Source organism: Balaenoptera borealis, assembly GCF_965194805.1.
Source record: "Balaenoptera borealis genome assembly, chromosome: 3".
NCBI lineage: Eukaryota > Metazoa > Chordata > Mammalia > Artiodactyla > Balaenopteridae > Balaenoptera > Balaenoptera borealis.
The window spans coordinates 44,050,928-44,070,625 of NC_138866.1; the positions used below are offsets into that span (position 1 = coordinate 44,050,928).

A 19,698-nucleotide genomic window follows, 5' to 3' on the forward strand; every position below is an offset into this window, starting at 1 on the left:
GGAACTCAGGGCAGGCTGAATGAAGCCTATTTGCTACAAACTAGAAGCTCGGTTTCACAATCCTCTTTGGTATATAGCTGGGAGTGAAAATGCTGGCTCATGTGGTAACTGTATATTTTACATTTTGAGGAGTTGTAAACTGTTGCTCCAAAGTGGTTGCACCATTTTACAAAGTCTACCAACCGTGTATGAGGGTTCCAGTTTTTCAACACATTCTCAACACTTGTTACTGTCTTTTCGATTTTAGCTATCACAGTGGGTATAAAGTGGTATTTTGTGGTTTTTAACTTGCATTTCTCTGATGCCTAATGATGTTGGGAATCTTTATGTGCTTATTGGTCATTTGTGTATCTTCTTTGGAAAAGTATTCAAATCTTTTGACCATTTTTTAACTGGGTTATCTGTCCTTTTCTTGATGAGTTATGAGTTCTCCATGTATTCTGGATACAATTGCCTTATTAGTTATATGATCTCCAAATATCTTCTCCCATTGTATGGGTTGTCTTTTTACTTTTGAGAGTATCTTTTGATGCACAAAATATTTTAATTTTGAAGTCCAGTTTATCTTTTCTTATGTTTGTGTTTTTTGGTGTTTAAGAAATCATTGACTAATCCAAGGTCACAAAGGTTTACTCTGTTCTATAGTTTTTGCTGTCCATTTTGAGTTAATTTTTGTATATTGTGTCAGGTAGGGGTCTAACTTCATTCTTTTGCATGTGGATATCTAGTTATCCCAGCTCCCTTTGTTAAATACTCTTCTTTCCCCATTGCATAGTTCGGGCACCCTTGTAAAACAGAATGCATCCCACAATTGTAACTGGCTATGTTTTTCTGTAATAACGCATCTTACAAATCATGGCATCTTAGATTTGTTAAAGTGTCAGAATACTTAATCCTGAAATAAAAACCTATATAAATGTATATTTTGGGAGGGGGGGGATGAAAAATCCATTTCCCTCAACAATACTATGACTCCTTAAGTATCAATGTGATGAGAAAAAAACTGTCATAAATACCTTTTCTTATGAAAGACATACTAGTTTAAGGCTTGGAGGCTTACACATAATGCTTATGTTGTTAAAAGTGAATGAAGATTGTCACAAAGGTAGCAATATGAGTATAATGGCCATGCAGAAAATCCATTAATTCTACAAGCCAGGTTAAATTCTCCTGGAAGTGAGATTTATTTGACAGTGATGTAATGTCACAAATATAAACACCAGTGGAATTTTTCAGATAAAAAAATTGAGATTTTTCAGAATCTAGGTTTAAATAGGTATTGTGCAGAATATAAAACAATGATCAGCTCAACTGTCTGCGATCAAATTGTAAGTTTGAAAAATGCAAAAGTCAAGTCTACTTTTATATCTACTTCCTATCTAATGTCCTGATGAAGACAACGACTCACAAACATACTGAGATCCGTTTAATAGTTTCTGAAGATTTTTCCTGTAAAATGGCTTGTATTTCCACAGATATAACAGTGAAGAAATAAACTTTTCAATTTGACATGAAATATAAAAGAACAGTTTTACAAATATATCCATAAAATTTAACTGCTCATAACACTATACATGGTAAATATGACCAACCTCTTAGCTTCTAGACTATTTAAAACAGAGAAACAATATGTCATCTCAGCTAAAAAGAAACAACTTCCCTTTCATCGAGTTTATTTTTGTTTAGAAACAGTTAAGTAGAACTGGAAAAATACTTGCTTTTCCCTGTCTTCCTCTAGGGATTCTGCATGAGGGTGAAAACTTGAGAGGATATTAGTTTTATTAAGAAGAAATACTGAACCTTCTTCTGTTTTACTGATTCAGTAATGCTTACATTCTTTTAAAAAGATCCTGGAGTTGTCTCATTGGTCTTTGACTGGGTCATAAAGAAATGATAACAGAGCTGTGCTCTCCTTCTAGCATTAAAGGAGGAACTTCATACCCTCAGCCTATGAAGGTTAAACTCTGGGGATGTAAGAGCTACAGCCAAAAGAACAGCGCTAGATCCAGCTTAAAATCAAGGTTCTGTGCTTTGTCTATTAGAAATTCCACTGTTACAAGGCAGGATTGCATGAAGATAAGTTTTTTAGCCAGCATTGACAATGTTGTGATCATATATCCTTTCATGCAAATCCAAAGAACAGAATGGCTTTAAAAAGAAAAGTTGATCAAAATCATAGAACTGCAGGTAACAATTCTATAATCTACGTGACGCTTAAATTAAGAAAGAGAAAACACGCTCCTTTTTAAACTCTCAAAAAGTGCCCAAATAACAATACTGAGCTCCCAAATGACAGGGGTTTGAATTTTTTTTTTTAATTTTTTTATTTTATGTAAGCAAAAATAAAGCATTGAAGCTTTATGAAGAAAAGAGTTCTCCTCAACTTTGCTAATATAGTAGATGTAATAACTTAAAATAATTTCCCTACTGCTACTGGAAATAAATTCTACTACAATCATGTGTATGCCAGTTCCTGGCATATTTCTGCATCCAGATTCATTCGTCTCCTTAAAGGAGCCCATCATTTTCCCAATGGCTTTCTCCTTTCTTTAAACCCTAACCCTGAAATTCTATAACCAGTTGTGTCACGTGGCTTCCCTGAGGCACAAAGGTACCAAACTCTATAATTAACTATCGAGGAATGATAAATATGCTATTTATATTAAAAGATTTTAATTCTTTTGGGCTACAGTTAGGGAAAAAACCCCAGAAAGCTTAATACTTACTCTGCAGTGTGAACTGTAGCCCTTCTTGCAAAAAGCGAAACCAAATAAGGGAAATGTTGAGTTGCAGCATGCATGACCTGGCAGCACCGATTAGTAATAATAAAAAAAATTCCAGACTAGAAAAATATTCAGAGTTGTATCCCATTCACTCTGAATCTTTTTTTTTTTTTTTTGTAATAAACTGGCATAAACAACTGGAAAAAAACTGGAAAAAAAACCTATGGGAATACATCATTGGAGCTCTTCTGGAAACCTAGTCACAAAAGGCATTTCGGTCAGGCTGCGATCAGGATAACTGGTCTGCAATTTCCTATGTGTACATCTGGGGAGTGGAATTTGCCCTTGAATGTGATGTCAAGCAAGACATAAAAACAGACATAACCTCTGAGAATTTACCTTTTCTGAACTGTATTACTGTACTCTGAGCTAAAGTTCTTTATTCTCACTTTATTTTTTCCAGAGAAAAGAAATGTCTCATTAACCAAAGTTAGCAGATCTTACTAGCAGTGGCCAAGATGAGCCTGGCTTCCTTCTGCAAACGGGCCACCTCGCTGTGGTTCTCTAGGCAGGGGAGAGGGGACTTCACTTGGAAGTCAAAGGAAAAGATGTGGTGCTAACAGAGGTGCGGGGGTCACTGTTGCCCCTTCCAAGAGCTTGGAATTTCTACCCAAATTTACTAAAAAGTCAAACTTCTCAGGTTGGAAGATAACTATTTTGGGGTATATGTTGCATGTGGAACTACCAGACCTTGAACTACTATAGTCCTTGAAATGGACAGTTGTATCAGATGGTAACTTCCTGGAAAAAAAAAAAAAGTTTCTGATAGGTAAAATCCAGCCTTTCTAGATGCAAGACTATTTATTTACCTTACAAGATGCTTTTTAGGGTTATCAAGACTCCTCAAACCACCTTCAAACCACATTGCAAGAAAAAGGACCGTGTGCTTCCTGTATCATTTTGTGGAGCCTAAAGCAGCACAGACTGAAAAGACATATTCCATAATCAGTAAAAGCTAATCATGGGAGACTCTGGCTACAACAAAAGGCATTGGATATATTCTGGGCAATTTCATTGTTTTCTTTCATTCTCTGTCTGCAGGTCAAGCAAGCTATACAGAATTGAGTAAGCTATCAATGAGAGCACTGTGGTTGGATTTTCACAGCACTTAAAAATCACCAAAACAAAAACACCTCATAAACAATAATCTCCACTGAAAAGTAAAGCTATCTGAAAACTGAGAGGCTGAAATTTTTATATATTAAGTCAACTTAAGCAGCAGCAATCAAGACTAATAGACCTTATCACATTAAGGAAAAGGGCTTTCAAAATGGGTTAGGACAATTGAAAATAGGCAAAATATTTGCTAGTAGGCAAACCATGGAAAAACCAATTCAAATAGGAATGCAGTATATTAGAATCATATAAATCATATATCTTTACAAAGGTTAAAAAAATGCAGCATGAATCTGCAATGGTCAATTTAAGAGGATGTTAATTTAAACATACTTGCTCCATGTGGCAGGAATCTATTTCATCCCAGCCAACTCTGGTAGTCGCATGTCCTAAAGGATCTTTACATCACAGGAACAGTCATACACTGGTACTGAGCACAGAGAATGAACATCCAAGAATATTATTCAAAATGAAATGAAACTAACAAAGAGGGCTGGTGGAGCTCATATGAAATTCTGATTTAATTATTCCTCAGTAAACACTCATTTGCTCTCCTGAAATCAGTAATTTCAAACGCTCTCTGCAGATGTACCACTTGGTGTTGTGTATGTCATCTAATGATCACATTTAAATTTAGTTTGATTTGCAAACATTTTCAAAACTTATAGGGCTCTGTAAGCTGCAAGGGAAGGTGACAGATGGCAGAAAGGGGGTGAACAAAACTGACTATCGTTGTAATATGTTGCTTTTTAAGTTCACGGAATTTTGGCTTTCTTAAGAAAAACTTAGGAAATTCCAACGAGTAGTTTTAAAAAGTAAAATCTTATTTTTAATCACTCTTAAATTATTCAGTAAGCAAGTAAACTTGATATTATATTACCTGGGCCATGTTTTCTGCTGCAATAATCACTCTCAGTTAGTTAATGAATTTTTAAGAGTAGCTACATTTTAATCAACCAAACAGTTCTGGCCATGCAAGATGAGAATCAGGGATAGACCATGTCAGACCAAAAATAACAAAAGGCAGGCTAAAAAGTTATGGAAAACTCTTTGTTTGAAATGCCAAGGTATTTGATGAATGTGTGTATAAAGTAATTAAATTCCACCGAAGTTTAAAAAAAAAAAAAAACATGACAACGTATGAATATTCCGTCCCCTCAAAAGAAAAATCAGAGAAAAGCCCCAGATCAAAACAATCACCTGTGCCTAAGGTCTCCTGTCCCCCAACATCATCTTATAGAGCTGCCCCTTTGGTATCTGGTCAGATTCTAACCTGTATCAAGTATTTCCAGATACGGCATGTCTAACACCTATACCACACAGCACCGAAGTTTGCAGTTAAGAGCCAACAACTTTTGAATTAATTTTCTTCTACAGTTGTTTTAAAATGGGATTTAAAGTCCTGTCCAAATTTAACAAAGAAAACTTGTTTTAAAAACCCCAAGGTTAAAATAAAAGCATGGCATTTTAAATCCAATTGTTACAAAGATATTATGGTTTAATTAAGCAGACTTCAATGCCGATGCTGCTATTTTGAGCATGCAACACGCCACCGTTATCGTCAATGCCCGGCATGTTTCATCACCACGCCCTTCTTTCTTCCCAGCCTCAGGACCGCCCCTTCCCCTTAATGAACGGTATTATAAAAAGGTAAAATCTGGAGTTAGTGGCAAAATCTTCACAGTAACGTGTTAATAAAGTCGTCGTCGATGGCTGTAAAGGGCATCAGTCAACTGGACCTTGGAAGATCAATTTGATGCAGTTCTGTTCCCCAAGCAGCTGCGTGGCACAGAAAGGGCAGGCGGCATGAAATGCGTGAGTCCCGTGAGGCAGCGGGATCTGAGACCAATATTTCGCAGACTTCTCCGAGCACACGTGTCCACAAGGGGTGAAAGCATGAGTGGGTGGTCCCGCGTCTACATAAAAGCCCGCCTCGCAGCCGAGCCAGAGCGGCACGTAGGGGCCCACAGTCCTGCACATGGGACACTCCCTCTCGTTGGCCTCCGTGTCGCTCCGATGGCCCCAGTTGTGGTAGCCGTGCACGTGGCCACAGCTGAGGTACGCCCAGGGCTGCTTCTCCTCCACCACCTCTTTCCTGTTGATGCTGGGGAAGGCCAAGGTGTTGAGCCCCACGGGACACTGTGGCCGGGCAGCGTTGATCTCCTGCCGCAGGGCTTCAATGTGCTTCTGGGTTGGGGTGTGAAAGAGGCCATCTGCCGTCCTCCAGAGCAGGGTGGCCCCGCACAGGTCGATGAGGGAGCCGTCCTGCAGGACGTTGGTCTCGCTTTCCACCTACAAGTTTGACAGACATGCCTTTTAAAAGCAAAATTTGACAAACCACGCTAACGTTTTTGTCCTCTTAAAGATCATCTCCGTAGTCAACACGGGGGGGCAGTTTATCCCACGGCCTCCCTGCAAAACAGGACTAGGGGGGTAACTCACCCTCCCTGAGCTTCCCTTTCCTCATCTGAACACTGGGTGTAAATCATGTATGTGAAACACACAAAGCCCTAACCGCGGATGCATTTACTTTACACGTTCAATTAATGTAGTGGTTATTTTAACAAACTTCACAAATCTCCTTATATTTTTAGGTTTCCTCCTCAAGTCAACAACACAACTCCTCCTTGGTCTCTTAAGGGACAGGAGATGTCCAGCCAGCCCATCTGGTGAAGACTCATGCTCATGTCGACCAGAGCCAATCCAGAAGACCCCTGGGGGGCCGTGCAGTAAATACAATAGTGGTGCCAACGACTCCGGTGACCCTCGGCTTCACACAATCTATCATTTATCCTGCATTTCTAAGGTCTGGAGCAGAAGCGCTCACTGTGAGCTTTGGAACATCATTTAATCCCAGCTTACCCTTCCCCTTCCCCATGTCCTCAAGTCTATTCTCTACGTCTGCGTCTTTATTTCTGTCCTGCCCCTAGAGACTGGCTGTGCTACGCACCAAGTGCTCACAGGACTGATTAACAGCTGACAAGCAGCACAGTTAGACGTGGTCCGCAGGAGCCTGACCCCTGTCTCCGTGGGCCACCTGCGCTCCATGGATGCACTCAGGTGCACTGCCCTCTGGCATGTGCCATGAGTGACCTCTGCCCAGAATTCTCTCTCCCGGCTCACCCCACCCCTAGTCTACCCCTGGGCCTGGCAAACTCCCACTCATCATTCACGGCTCACTTGGATGGCACTTTGCCTGCAAGTTGTCCTTTAATGACAACAGCGGTCCTTCCCCAAAAAAGTATCCAATACTGGTAGTTAGAAAAAGCTTAAAATCCCAACAAAATGATAAACCTCAATACTTTACAGGAAAAATATGGTGACTGCTTTTTGAGTAGCTTTTTAAGTCGTTGAAGCTCTCTCCTCGCCCCACGCCCACCCTGAACACCTAGTCTCCTCCCTTCTCGCTGGGTGTCAGGAGCCTCCCTTCTCTTCCCGACCACAGGTAATTCTCAGGGGAGGTCTCATCTCTGCATAAACTTTGTAAGAAGAAGAACGCTGCTGTGGTAATAAGCTGGAGTTCGGGCTACGTTTTTCTTTGTTTTCCTTATGATTATTTTTATTCATTGCTTTTTCTTTATGAAAATATTTTATTAAAATATACACATGCTCTTTTTATCTTATTCATGATTTCTAGATTGATTATATCATGGTTTGAGAATATAGTTCATATGATTTCAATCTTCTGAAATTTATTTTTATTTTCTATTGGAGTATAGTTGATTAACAATGTTGTGTTAGTTTCAGGTGTAGAGCAGAGTGATTCAGTTATACATATATATGTATATATTCTTTTTCAAATTCTTTTCCCATTTAGGTTATTACAAAATATTGAGCAGAGTTCCCTATGCTATACAGTAGGTCCTTGTTGGTTATCTATTTTAAATACAATAGTGTGTATATGTCAGTCCCAAACTCCCAATTTTTCCCTCTCTCTCACCTTTCCCCTTTGGTGACCATAAGTTTGTTTTCTAAGTCTGTGAGTCTGTTTCTGTTTTGGAAATACGTTCATTTGTTTTATTTTTTTAGATTCCTCATATAAGTGATATCATATGATATTTGTCTTTCTCTGTCTGACTTACTTCACTCAGTGTGATAATCTCCAGGTCCATCCATGTTGCTGCAAATGGCATTATTTCATTCTTTTTAATGGCTGAGTACTATTCCATTGTATATATGTACCACATCCATTCATCTGTCAAAGGACATGAGCTGTTTTTAACTTTTGGAGATTAATCCCTTGTGAGGGTCACATCGTTTGCAAATATTTTTTCCCATTCTGTGGTTGTCTTTTCATTTTGTTTATGGTTTCCTTTGCTGTGCAAAAGCTTTTGAGTTTAATTAGGTCCTGTTTGTTTATTTTTGTTTTTATTTTCATTTCTCTAGGAGATGGGTCAAAAAAGATATTGCTGCGATTTATGTCAAAGAGTGTTCTACCTATGTTTTCCTCTAAGAGTTTTATACTATCAGGCCTTACATTTAGGTCTTTAATCCATTTTGAGTTTATTTTTGTGTATGGTGTTAAAGAATGTTCTAATTTCATTATTTTACATGCAGCTCTCCAGTTTTCCCAACACCATTTATTGAAGAGACTGTCTTTCCTCCATTGTATAGTTTTGTCTTCTTTGTCATAAATTGACCATAGGTGTGTGGGATTATTTCTGTGCTTTCTATCCTCTTCCATTGATCTATATTTGTTTTTGTGCCAGTACCACACAGTTCTGAGGACTATAGCTTTGTAGTATAGTCTGAAGTCAGGGAGCCTGAATCCTTGAGCTCCATTTTTCTTTCTCAAGATTGCTTTGGTTTTCGGGGTCTTTTGTGTCTCCACACAATTAAAAATTTTTTGTTCTAGTTCTGTGAAAAATGCCATTGGTAATTTGCTAGGGATTGCACTGAATCTGTAGATTGCCTTGGGTAGTATAGTCATTGTCACAATATTGATTCTTCCAATCCAAGAACACGGTATATTTTTCCATCTGTTCGTGTCATCTTTGTTTTCTTTCATCAGAGTCTTATAGTTTTCTGAGTAAAGGTCTTTTGCTTCCTAGGTATTTTATTTTTTGTTGTGATGGTACATGGGATTGTTTCTGTAATTTCTCTTTCTGATCTTTCATCATTAGTGTATAGAAATACAAGATTTCTGTGTTCTAATTTTGTATCCTGCAACTTTACCAAATTCATTGATGACTTCTAGTAGTTTTCTGGTAGCATCTTTAGGATTTTCCATGTACAGCATCATGTCATTTACAAACAGTGACAGTTTTACTTCTTCTTTTCCAATTTGGATTCCTTCTACTTTTTTTTCTTCTTCTCTGATTGCCGTGGCTATGAATGCCAAAACTATGTTGAATAAAAGTGGCAAGAGTGGACATCGTGGACATCCCTGTCTTGTTCATGATCTTAGAGGGAAATGCTTTCAGCTTTCACCATTGAGTATGTTAGCTGTAGGTTTGTCACATATCACCTTTATTTTGTTGAGGTATGTTCCTTCTGTGCCCACTCTCTAAAGAGTTTTTATCCGAAATGGATGTAGAATTTTATCAAAAGTTTTTTCTGCATATATTGATATCATCATGTGGTTTTTATTCTCCAATTTGTTGATGTGGTGTATATCACACTGATTGATTTGCAGATATTGAAAAATCCTTGCACCCCTGGGATAAATCCCACTTGATCATTGTTGTATGATCCTTTTAATATATTGTTGGAGTGGGTCTGCTAGTATTTTGTTGAGGAATTTTGCATCTAAGTTGATGAGTGATATTGGCCTATAATTTTCTTTCTTTTTGTGTGATATCTTTGTCTGTATCAGGGTGATGGTGGCCTCAGAGAATGACTTTGGGAGTGTTCCTTCCTCTGCAATTTTTTGGAATAGTTTCAGAAGGATAGGTGTTAACTCTTCCCTAAATTGTTTGGTAGAATTCACCTGTGAAGCCATCTGGTCCTGGAAGTTTGCTTGTTGTAAGTTTCTAAATGACTCATTCAATTTCAGCACTGGTGATTGGTCTGTTCATATTTTCTGTTTCTTCCTGGTTCAGTCTTGGGAGAGTATACCTTTCTAAGAATTTGTCCATTTCTTCTAGGTTGTCCATTTGGTTGGCGTAGAGTTGCTTGTAGTCTCTTATGATCCTTGTGTTTCTGTGGTGTTGGCTGTAACTTCTCCGTTTCATTTCTAATTTTATTGATTTGGGCCCTCTTCCTTTTTTTCTTGATGAGTTTGGCTAAAAAAGTTTATCAATTTTGTTTATCTTCTCCAAGAACCAGCTTTTAGTTTCATTGCTCTTTTCTGTTGTTTACGTCATCTCTATTTCATTTATTTTTGCTCTGATCTTTATTTCTTTCATTCTACTAACTTTGGGTTTTGTTTGTTTTTCTTTCTCTACTAGCTCTAGGTGTGAGGTTCGGTTATTTGAGACTTTTCTTGTTCCTGAGGCAAGAGTGTATCGCTATAAACTTCCCTCTTAGAACTGCTTTTGCTGCATCCCATAGGTTTTGGGTCATGGTGCTTTCATTTTCATTTGTCTCCAGGTATTTTTTGATTTCCTCTTTTTTTTTTTTTTTTTTTTTTTAAACATCTTTATTGAAGTATAATTGCCTTACAATAGTGTGTTAGCTTCTGCTTTATAACAAAGTGAATCAGTTATACATATACAATATGTTCCCATTTCTCTTCCCTCTTGCATCTCCCTCCCTCCCACCCTCCCCATCCCACCCCTCTAGGTGGTCACAAAGCACCGAGCTGATCTCCCTGTGCTATGCGGCTGCTTCCCACCAGCTATCTATTTTACATTTGGTAGTGTATATATGTCCATGACACTCTCTTACCCTGTCACATCTCACCCCACGCCCTCCCCATATCCTCAAGTCCATTCTCTAGTAGGTCTGTGTCTTTATTCCCGTCTTGCCACTAGGTTCTTCATGGTCTTTTTTTTTTTCCTTAGATTCCGTATATATGTGTTAGCATACTGTATTTGTTTTTCTCTTTCTGACTTACTTCACTCTGTATGACAGACTCTAACTCCATCCACCTCATTACAAATACCTCCATTTCATTTCTTTTTATGGCTGAGTAATATTCCATTGTATATATGTGCCACATCTTCTTTATCCATTCATCTGTCGATGGACATTTAGGTTGCTTCCAGGTCCTGGCTATTGTAAATAGAGCTGCAATGAACATTGTGGTACATGACACTTTTTGACCTATGGTTTTCTCAGGGTATATGCCCAGTAGTGGGATTGCTGGATCGTATGGTAGTTCTATTTGTAGTTTTTTAAGGAACCTCCATACTGTTCTCCATAGTGGCTGTATCAATTTACATTCCCACCAACAGTGCAAGAGTGTTCCCTTTCCTCCACACCCTCTCCAGCATTTATTGTTTCTAGATTTTTGGATGATGGCCATTCTGACCGGTGTGAGATGATATCTCATTGTAGTTTTGATTTGCATTTCTCTAATGATTAATGATGTTGAGCATTCTTTCATGTGTCTGTAGGCCATCTGTATATCTTCTTTGGAGAAATGTCTATTTAGGTCTTCTGCCCATTTTTGGATTGGGTTGTTCGTTTTTTTGTTATTGAGCTGCATGAGCTGCTTGTAAATCTTGGAGATTAATCCTTTGTCAGTTGCTTCATTTGCAAATATTTTCTCCCATTCTAAGGGTTGTCTTTTGGTCTTGTTTATGGTTTCCTTTGCTGTGCAAAAGCTTTTAAGTTTCATTAGGTCCCATTTGTTTATTTGTGTTCTTATTTCCATTTCTCTGGGAGCTGGGTCAAAAAGAATCTTGCTGTGATGTATGTCATAGAGTGTTCTGCCTATGTTTTCCTCTAAGAGTTTGATAGTGTCTGGCCTTACACTTAGGTCTTTAATCCATTTGGAGTTTATTTTTGTGCATGGTGTCAGGGAGTGTTCTAATTTCATACTTTTACATGTACCTGTCCAATTTTCCCAGCACCACTTATTGAAGAGGCTGTCTTTTCTCCACTGTATATGCTTGCCTCCTTTATCAAAGATAAGGTGACCATATGTATGTGGGTTTATCTCTGGGCTTTCTATCCTGTTCCATTGATCTATATTTCTGTTTTTGTGCCAATACCAAACTGTCTTGATTACTGAAGCTTTGTAGTATAGTCTGAAGTCAGGGAGCCTGATTCCCCCAGCTCCATTTTTCGTTCTCAAGATTGCTTTGGCTATTCGGGGTCTTTTGTGTTTCCATACAAATTGTGAAATTTTTTGTTCTAGTTCTGTGAAAAATGCCAGTGGTAGTTTGATAGGGATTGCATTGAATCTGTAGATTGCTTTGGGTAGTAGAGTCATTTTCACAATGTTGATTCTTCCAATCCAGGAACATGGTATATCTCTCCATCTATTTGTATCATCTTTAATTTCTTTCATCAGTGTCTTATAATTTTCTGCATACAGGTCTTTTGTCTCCTTAGGTAGGTTTATTCCTAGATATCTTATTCTTTTTGTTGCAATGGTAAACGGGAGTGTTTTCTTAATTTCACTTTCAGATTTTTCGTCATTAGTGTATAGAAATGCAAGCGATTTCTGTGCATTAATTTTGTATCCTGCTACTTTACCAAATTCATTGATTAGCTCTAGGAGTTTTCTGGTAGCCTCTTTAGGATTCTCTATGTATAGTATCATGTCATCTGCAAATAGTGACAGCTTTACTTCTTCTTTTCCGATTTGGATTCCTTTTATTTCTTTGTCTTCTCTGATTGCTGTGGCTAACACTTCCAAAACTATGTTGAATAATAGTGGTGAGAGTGGGCAACCTTGTCTTGTTCCTGATCTTAGTGGAAATGGTTTCAGTTTTTCACCATTGAGGACAATGTTGGCTGTGGGTTTGTCATATATGGCCTTTATTATGTTGAGGAAAGTTCCCTCTATGCCTACTTTCTGCAGGGCTTTTATCATAAATGGGTGTTGAATTTTGTCCAAAGCTTGCTCTGCATCTATTGAGAGGATCATATGGTTTTTCTCCTTCAATTTGTTAATATGGTGTATCACATTGATTGATTTGCGTATATTGAAGAATCCTTGCATTCCTGGGATAAACCCCACTTGATCATGGTGTATGATCCTTTTAATGTGCTGTTGGATTCTGTTTGCGAGTATTTTGTTGAGGATTTTTGCATCTATGTTCATCAGTGATATTGGCCTGTAGTTTTCTTTCTTTGTGACATCTTTGTCTGGTTTTGGTATCAGGGTGATGGTGGCCTCGTAGAATGAGTTTGGGAGTGTTCCTCCCTCTGCAATATTTTGGAAGAGTTTGAGAAGGATAGGTGTTAGCTCTTCTCTAAATGTTTGATAGAATTCACCTGTGAAGCCATCTGGTCCTGGGCTTTTGTTTGTTGGAAGGTTTTTAATCACAGTCTCAATTTCAGTGCTTGTGATTGGTCTGTTCATATTTTCTATTTCTTCCTGGTTCAGTCTCGGCAGTTTGTGCATTTCTAAGAATCTGTCCATTTCTTCCAGGTTGTCCATTTTATTGGCATAGAGTTGCTTGTAGTAATCTCTCATGATCTTTTGTATTTCTGCAGTGTCAGTGGTTATTTCTCCTTTTTCATTTCTAATTCTATTGATCTGAGTCTTCTCCCTTTTTCTCTTGATGAGTCTGGCTAATGGTTTATCAATTTTGTTTATCTTCTCAAAGAACCAGCTTTTAGTTTCATTGATTTTTGCTATTGTTTCCTTCATTTCTTTTTCATTTATTTCTGACCTGATCTTTATAATTTCTTTCCTTCTGCTGGCTTTGGGGTTTTTTTGTTCTTCTTTCTCTAATTGCTTTAGGTGCAAGGTTAGGTTGTTTATTCGAGATGTTTCCTGTTTCTTGAGGTAGGCTTGTATTGCTATAAACTTCCCTCTTAGCACTGCTTTTGCTGCGTCCCATAGGTTTTGGGTCGTCGTATCTCCATTGTCATTTATTTCTAGGTATTTTTTGATTTCCCCTTTGATTTCTTCAGTAATCACTTCATTATTAAGTAATGTATTGTGTAGCCTCCATGTGTTTGTATTTTTTACAGATCTTTTCCTGTAATTGATATCTAGTCTCATAGCGTTGTGGTCGGAAAAGATACTTGATACGATTTCAATTTTCTTAAATTTACCAAGGTTTGATTTGTGACCCAAGATATGATCTATCCTGGAGAATGTTCCATGAGCACTTGAGAAAAATGTGTATTCTGTTGTTTTTGGGTGGAATGTCCTATAAATATCAATTAAGTCCATCTTGTTTAATGTATCATTTAAAGCTTGTGTTTCCTTATTTATTTTCATTTTGGATGATCTGTCCATTGGTGAAAGTGGGGTGTTAAAGTCCCCTACTATGATTGTGTTGCTGTCGATTTCCCCTTTTATGGCTGTTAGTACTTGCCTTATGTATTTCGGTGCTCCTATGTTGGGTGCATAAATATTTACAATTGTTATACCTTCCTCTTGGATCGATCCCTTGATCATTATATAGTGTCCTTCTTTGTCTCTTGTAATAGTCTTTATTTTAAAGTCTATTTTGTCTGATATGAGAATTGCTACTCCAGCTTTCTTTTGATTTCCATTTGCATGGAATATCTTTTTCCATCCCCTCACTTTCAGTCTGTATGTGTCTCTAGGTCTGAAGTGGGTCTCTTGTAGACAGCATATATATGGGTCTTGTTTTTGTATCCATTCAGCCAGCCTGTGTCTTTTGGTGGGAGCATTTAATCCATTTACATTCAAGGTAATTATCGATATGTATGTTCCTATTCCCATTTTCTTAAATGTTTTGGGTTTGTTATTGTAGGTGTTTTCCTTCTCTGATTTCCTCTTTGATTTCTTCAGTGATCCATTGTCTGTTTAGTAGCATATTGTTTAACCTCCACGTGTTTGTGTGTGTTTTTTTTTTCTTACAGGTTTTTTTTTCTTTTAGATGATTTCTAATCTCATAGTGTCATGGTCAGAAAAGATGCTTGATAAGATTTCAATTTTCTTAAATTTACTGAGGCTCACTTTGTGGTCCAGCATGTGTCAATCCTGGAGAACGTTCCATGTGCACTTGAAAAGAATGTGTATTCTGCTGCTTTTGGATGGAATGCTCTATAAATATCAATTTAGTCCATCTGGTCTAATGTGTCATTTAAGGCCTGTGTTTCCTTATTGATTTTCTGTCTGGATGATCTGTCCAGTGGTGAAAGTGGGGTGTTAAAGTCCCCCACTATTATTGTGTTACTGTCGATTTCTCCTTTTATAGCTATTAGTGTTTGCCTTATATACTGATGTGTTCCTATGTTGGGTGCATATATATTTACAGTTGTTATATCTTCATCTTGGATTGATTCCTTGATCATTATGTAGTGTCCTTCTTTGCCTCTTGTAACAGTCTTTATTTTAAAGTCTATTTTGTCTGATATGAGTGTTGCCACTCCAGCTTTCTTTTGATTTCCGTTTGCATGGAATACCTTTTTCCGTCCCCTTTCAGTCTGTATGTGTCCCTAGATCGGAAGTGGGTCTCTTGTAGACAGCATACATATGGGTCTTGTTTTTTGTATCCATTCAGCCAGTCTATGTCTTTTGGTTGAAGCATTTAATCTGTTCATGTTTAAGGTAATTATTGATATGTATGTTCCTACTGCCATTTTGTTAATTGCTTTGGATTTGTTTTTGTAGGTCTTTTTTCTCCTCTTCCTCTTTTGTACTCCTCTTGTGATTTGATGAGTAACTTTAGTGCTGTGTTTGGATTCCTTTTTCTTTTTTGTGTATTTATTGTAGATTTTTAGTTTGTGGTTACCATGATGGCAGTCTATAAACAAGAGTGTTTTTAATTTCAAATACAGCTTATATATAGAGAAGATTCTTTTAATTTCAAATGCATTTCCAGTGTCCTGCATTTGTACACTCCTCACGATTGCTGGTTTTGATATCATATTTTTGTGCAGATGATCTCCTACCTTTACCGGTGAGCTTTTCCATTCATAATTTTCTTGTTTCTAGTTGTGCCCTTTTATTTTTTTCTGCCTAGAGAAGTTCCTTTAGCATTTGTTGCAAAGCTGGTCTGGTGATGCTCAATTCTCTTAGCTTCTGCTTGTCTGTAAATCTTCTGATTTCTCCATTTAATCTTAATGAGAGCTTTGCTGGGTAGAGTATTCTTGGTTGTAGGTTCTTCCCTTTCACCAGTTTAAATATATCATGCCACTCCCTTCTGGCCTGTAGAGTTTCTGCTGAAAAATCAGATGATAACCTTATGGCAAATCCCTTGTATGTTATTTGTTGCTTTTCCCTTGTTGCTTTCAATACTTTTGCTTTGTCTTTAACTTTTGTCAGTTTGATTACTATGTGTCTTGGCGTGTTCCTCCTTGGCTTTATCCTGCCTGGGACTCTCTGCACTTCCTGGACTTGGGTGTCTGTTTCCTTTCCCATGTTAGGGAAGTTTTCAGCTATTATCTCTTCAAATATTTTCTCAGGTCCTTTTTCTCTCTTCTCCATCTGGGACCCTTACAATGTGAATGTTGGTGTGTTTAATTTCATCCCAGAGGCCTCTTAGACTGTGCTCGTTTCTTTTCATTCTATTCCATGGCAGTGATTTCCGCCATGCTGTCTCTTCCAGTTCACTATCTGTTCTTCTGCCTCATTTATTCTTTTTTCTTTTTTTTAACATCTTTATTGGAGTATAATTGCTTTACAATGGTGTGTTAGTTTCTGCTTTATAACAAAGTGAATCAGTTATACATATACATATGTTCCCATATCTCTTCCCTCTTGCATCTCCCTCCCTCCCACCCTCCCTATCCCACCCCTCTAGGTGGTCACAAAGCACAGAGCTGATCTCCCTGTGCTATGCGGTTGCTTCCCACTAGCTATCTATTTTATGTTTGGTAGTGTATATATGTCCATGCCACTCTCTCACTTTGTCACATCTTACCCTTCCCCCTCCCCATATCCTCAAGTCCATTCTCTAGTAGGTCTGTGTCTTTATTCCCATCTTGCCACTAGGTTCTTCATGACTTTTTTTTTTTCCCTTAGATTCCATATATATGTGTTAGCATACGGTATTTGTTTTTCTCTTTCTGACTTACTTCACTCTGTATGACAGACTCTAGGTCCATCCACCTCACTACAAATAACTCCATTTCGTTTCTTTTTATGGCTGAGTAATATTCCATTGTATGTATGTGCCACATCTTCTTTATCCATTCATCTGTTGATGGACACTTAGGTTGCTTCCATGTCCTAGCTCTATTGTAAATAGAGCTGCAATGAACATTTTGGTACATGCCTCTTTTTGAATTATGGTTTGTTCAGGGTATATGCCCAGTAATGGGATTGCTGGGTCATATGGTAGTTCTATTTTTAGTTTTTTAAGGAACCTCCATACTGTTCTCCATAGTGGCTGTATCAATTTACATTCCCAGCAACAGTGCAAGAGTGTTCCATTTTCTCCACACCCTCTCCAGCATTTATTGTTTGTAGATTTTTTGATGATGGCTATTCTGACCGGTGATGATACAATGATATCTCATTGTAGTTTTGATTTGCATTTCTCTAATGATTAATGATGTTGAGCATTCTTTCATGTGCTTGTTGGCAATCTGTATATCTTCTTTGGAGAAATGTCTATTTAGGTCTTCTGCCCATTTTTGGATTGGGTTGTTTGTTTTTTTGTTATTGAGCTGCATGAGCTGCTTGTAAATCTTGGAGATTAATCCTTTGTCAGTTGCTTCATTTGCAAATATTTTCTCCCATTCTGAGGGTTGTCTTTTGGTCTTGTTTATGGATTCCTTTGCTGTGCAAAAGCTTTTAAGTTTCATTAGGTCCCATTTGTTTATTTGTGTTTTTATTTCCATTTCTCTAGGAGGTGGGTCAAAAAGGATCTTGCTGTGATTTATGTCATTCAGTGTTCTGCCTATGTTTTCCTCTAAGAGTTTGATAGTGTCTGGCCTTATATTTAGGTCTTTAATCCATTTTGAGTTTATTTTTGTGTATGGTGTTAGGGAGTGTTCTAATTTCATACTGTTACATGTACCTGTCCAGTTTTCCCAGCACCACTTATTAAAGAGGCTGTCTTTTCTCCACTGTATATGCTTGCCTCCTTTATCAAAGATAAGGTGACCATATGTGCGTGGGTTTATCTCTGGGCTTTGTATCCTGTTCCATTGATCTATGTTTCTCTTTTCGTGCCAGTACCATACTGTCTTGATTACTGTAGCTCTGTAGTATAGTCTGAAGTCAGGGAGCCTGATTCCTCCAGCTCCATTTTTCATTCTCAAGATTGCTTTGGCTATTCGGGGTCTTTTGTGTTTCCATACAAATTGTGAAATTTTTTGTTCTAGTTCTGTGAAAAATGCCAGTGGTAGTTTGATAGGGATTGCATTGAATCTGTAGATTGCTTTGGGTAGTAGAGTGATTTTCACAATGTTGATTCTTCCAATCCAAGAAAATGGTATATCTCTCCATCTATTTGTATCATCTTTAATTTCTTTCATCAGTGTCTTATAATTTTCTGCATACAGGTCTTTTGTCTCCTTAGGTAGGTTTATTCCTAGATATTTTATTCTTTCTGTTGCAATGGTAAACGGGAGTGTTTTCTTAATTTCACTTTCAGATTTTTCATCATTAGTGTATAGGAATGCAAGAGATTTCTGTGCATTAATTTTGTATCCTGCTACTTAACCAAATTCATTGATTAGCTCTAGTAGTTTTCTGGTGGCATCTTTAGGATTCTCTATGTATAGTATCATGTCATCTGCAAATAGTGACAGCTTTACTTCTTCTTTTCTGATTTGGATTCCTTTTATTTCTTTTTCTTCTCTGATTGCTGTGGCTAACACTTCCAAAACTATGTTGAATAATAGTGGTGAGAGTGGGCAACCTTGTCTTGTTCCTGATCTTAGTGGAAATGGTTTCAGTTTTTCACCATTGAGGACAATGTTGGCTGTGGGTTTGTCATATATGGCCTTTATTATGTTGAGAAAAGTTCCCTCTATGCCTACTTTCTGCAGGGCTTTTATCATAAATGGGTGTTGAATTTTGTCCAAAGCTTGCTCTGCATCTATTGAGAGGATCATATGGTTTTTCTCCTTCAGTTTGTTAATATGGTGTATCATGTTGATTGATTTGCGTATATTGAAGAATCCTTGCATTCCTGGAATAAACCCCACTTGATCATGGTGTATGATCCTTTTAATGTGCTGTTAGATTCTGTTTACTAGTATTTTTTTGAGGAGTTTGGCATCTATGTTCATCAGTGATATTGGCCTGTAGTTTTCTTTCTTTGTGACATCTTTGTCTGGTTTTGGTATCAGGGTGATGGTGGCCTCGTAGAATGAGTTGGGGAGTGTTCCTCCCTCTGCAATATTTTGGAAGAGTTTGAGAAGGATAGGTGTTAGCTCTTCTCTAAATGTTTGATAGAATTCGCCTGTGAAGCCATCTGGTCCTGGGCTTTTGTTTGTTGGAAGATTTTTAATCACAGTTTCAATTTCAGTGTTCGTGATTGGTCTGTTCATATTTTCTATTTCTTCCTGGTTCAGTCTCGGCAGTTGTGCATTTCTAAGAATTTGTCCATTTCTTCCAGGTTGTCCATTTTATTGGCATAGAGTTGCTTGTAGTAATCTCTCATGATCATTTGTATTTCTGCAGTGTCAGTTGTTACTTCTCCTTTTTCATTTCTAATTCTATTGATTTGAGTCTTCTCCCTTTTTTTCTTGATAAGTCTGGCTAATGGTTTATCAATTTTGTTTATCTTCTCAAAGAACCAGCTTTTAGTTTTGTTGATCTTTGTTATTGTTTCCTTCATTTCTTTTTCATTCATTTCTGATC

General features: G+C 37.7%; 1 protein-coding gene and 1 long non-coding RNA gene across 4 annotated transcripts in view; one reads left to right on the plus strand and one right to left on the minus strand.

Moving 5' to 3' along the window:
* Positions 1-19,698, plus strand: part of LOC309626224 — a 62,196-nt gene that overhangs the window by 36,664 nt on the left and 5,834 nt on the right. The window lies entirely within an intron of this gene.
* The window catches only part of PELI2 (pellino E3 ubiquitin protein ligase family member 2), a 221,361-nt gene continuing 203,074 nt past the window's right edge, over positions 1,412-19,698 (minus strand). For all 3 annotated transcript variants that reach the window (XM_082386653.1, XM_082386651.1, XM_082386652.1), the window contains one exon: positions 1,412-6,191. In XM_082386653.1, coding sequence (XP_082242779.1) covers positions 5,625-6,191 — 567 coding nt within the window. In that variant the 3' untranslated portion in view covers positions 1,412-5,624. The remainder of the gene's footprint in view (positions 6,192-19,698) is intronic.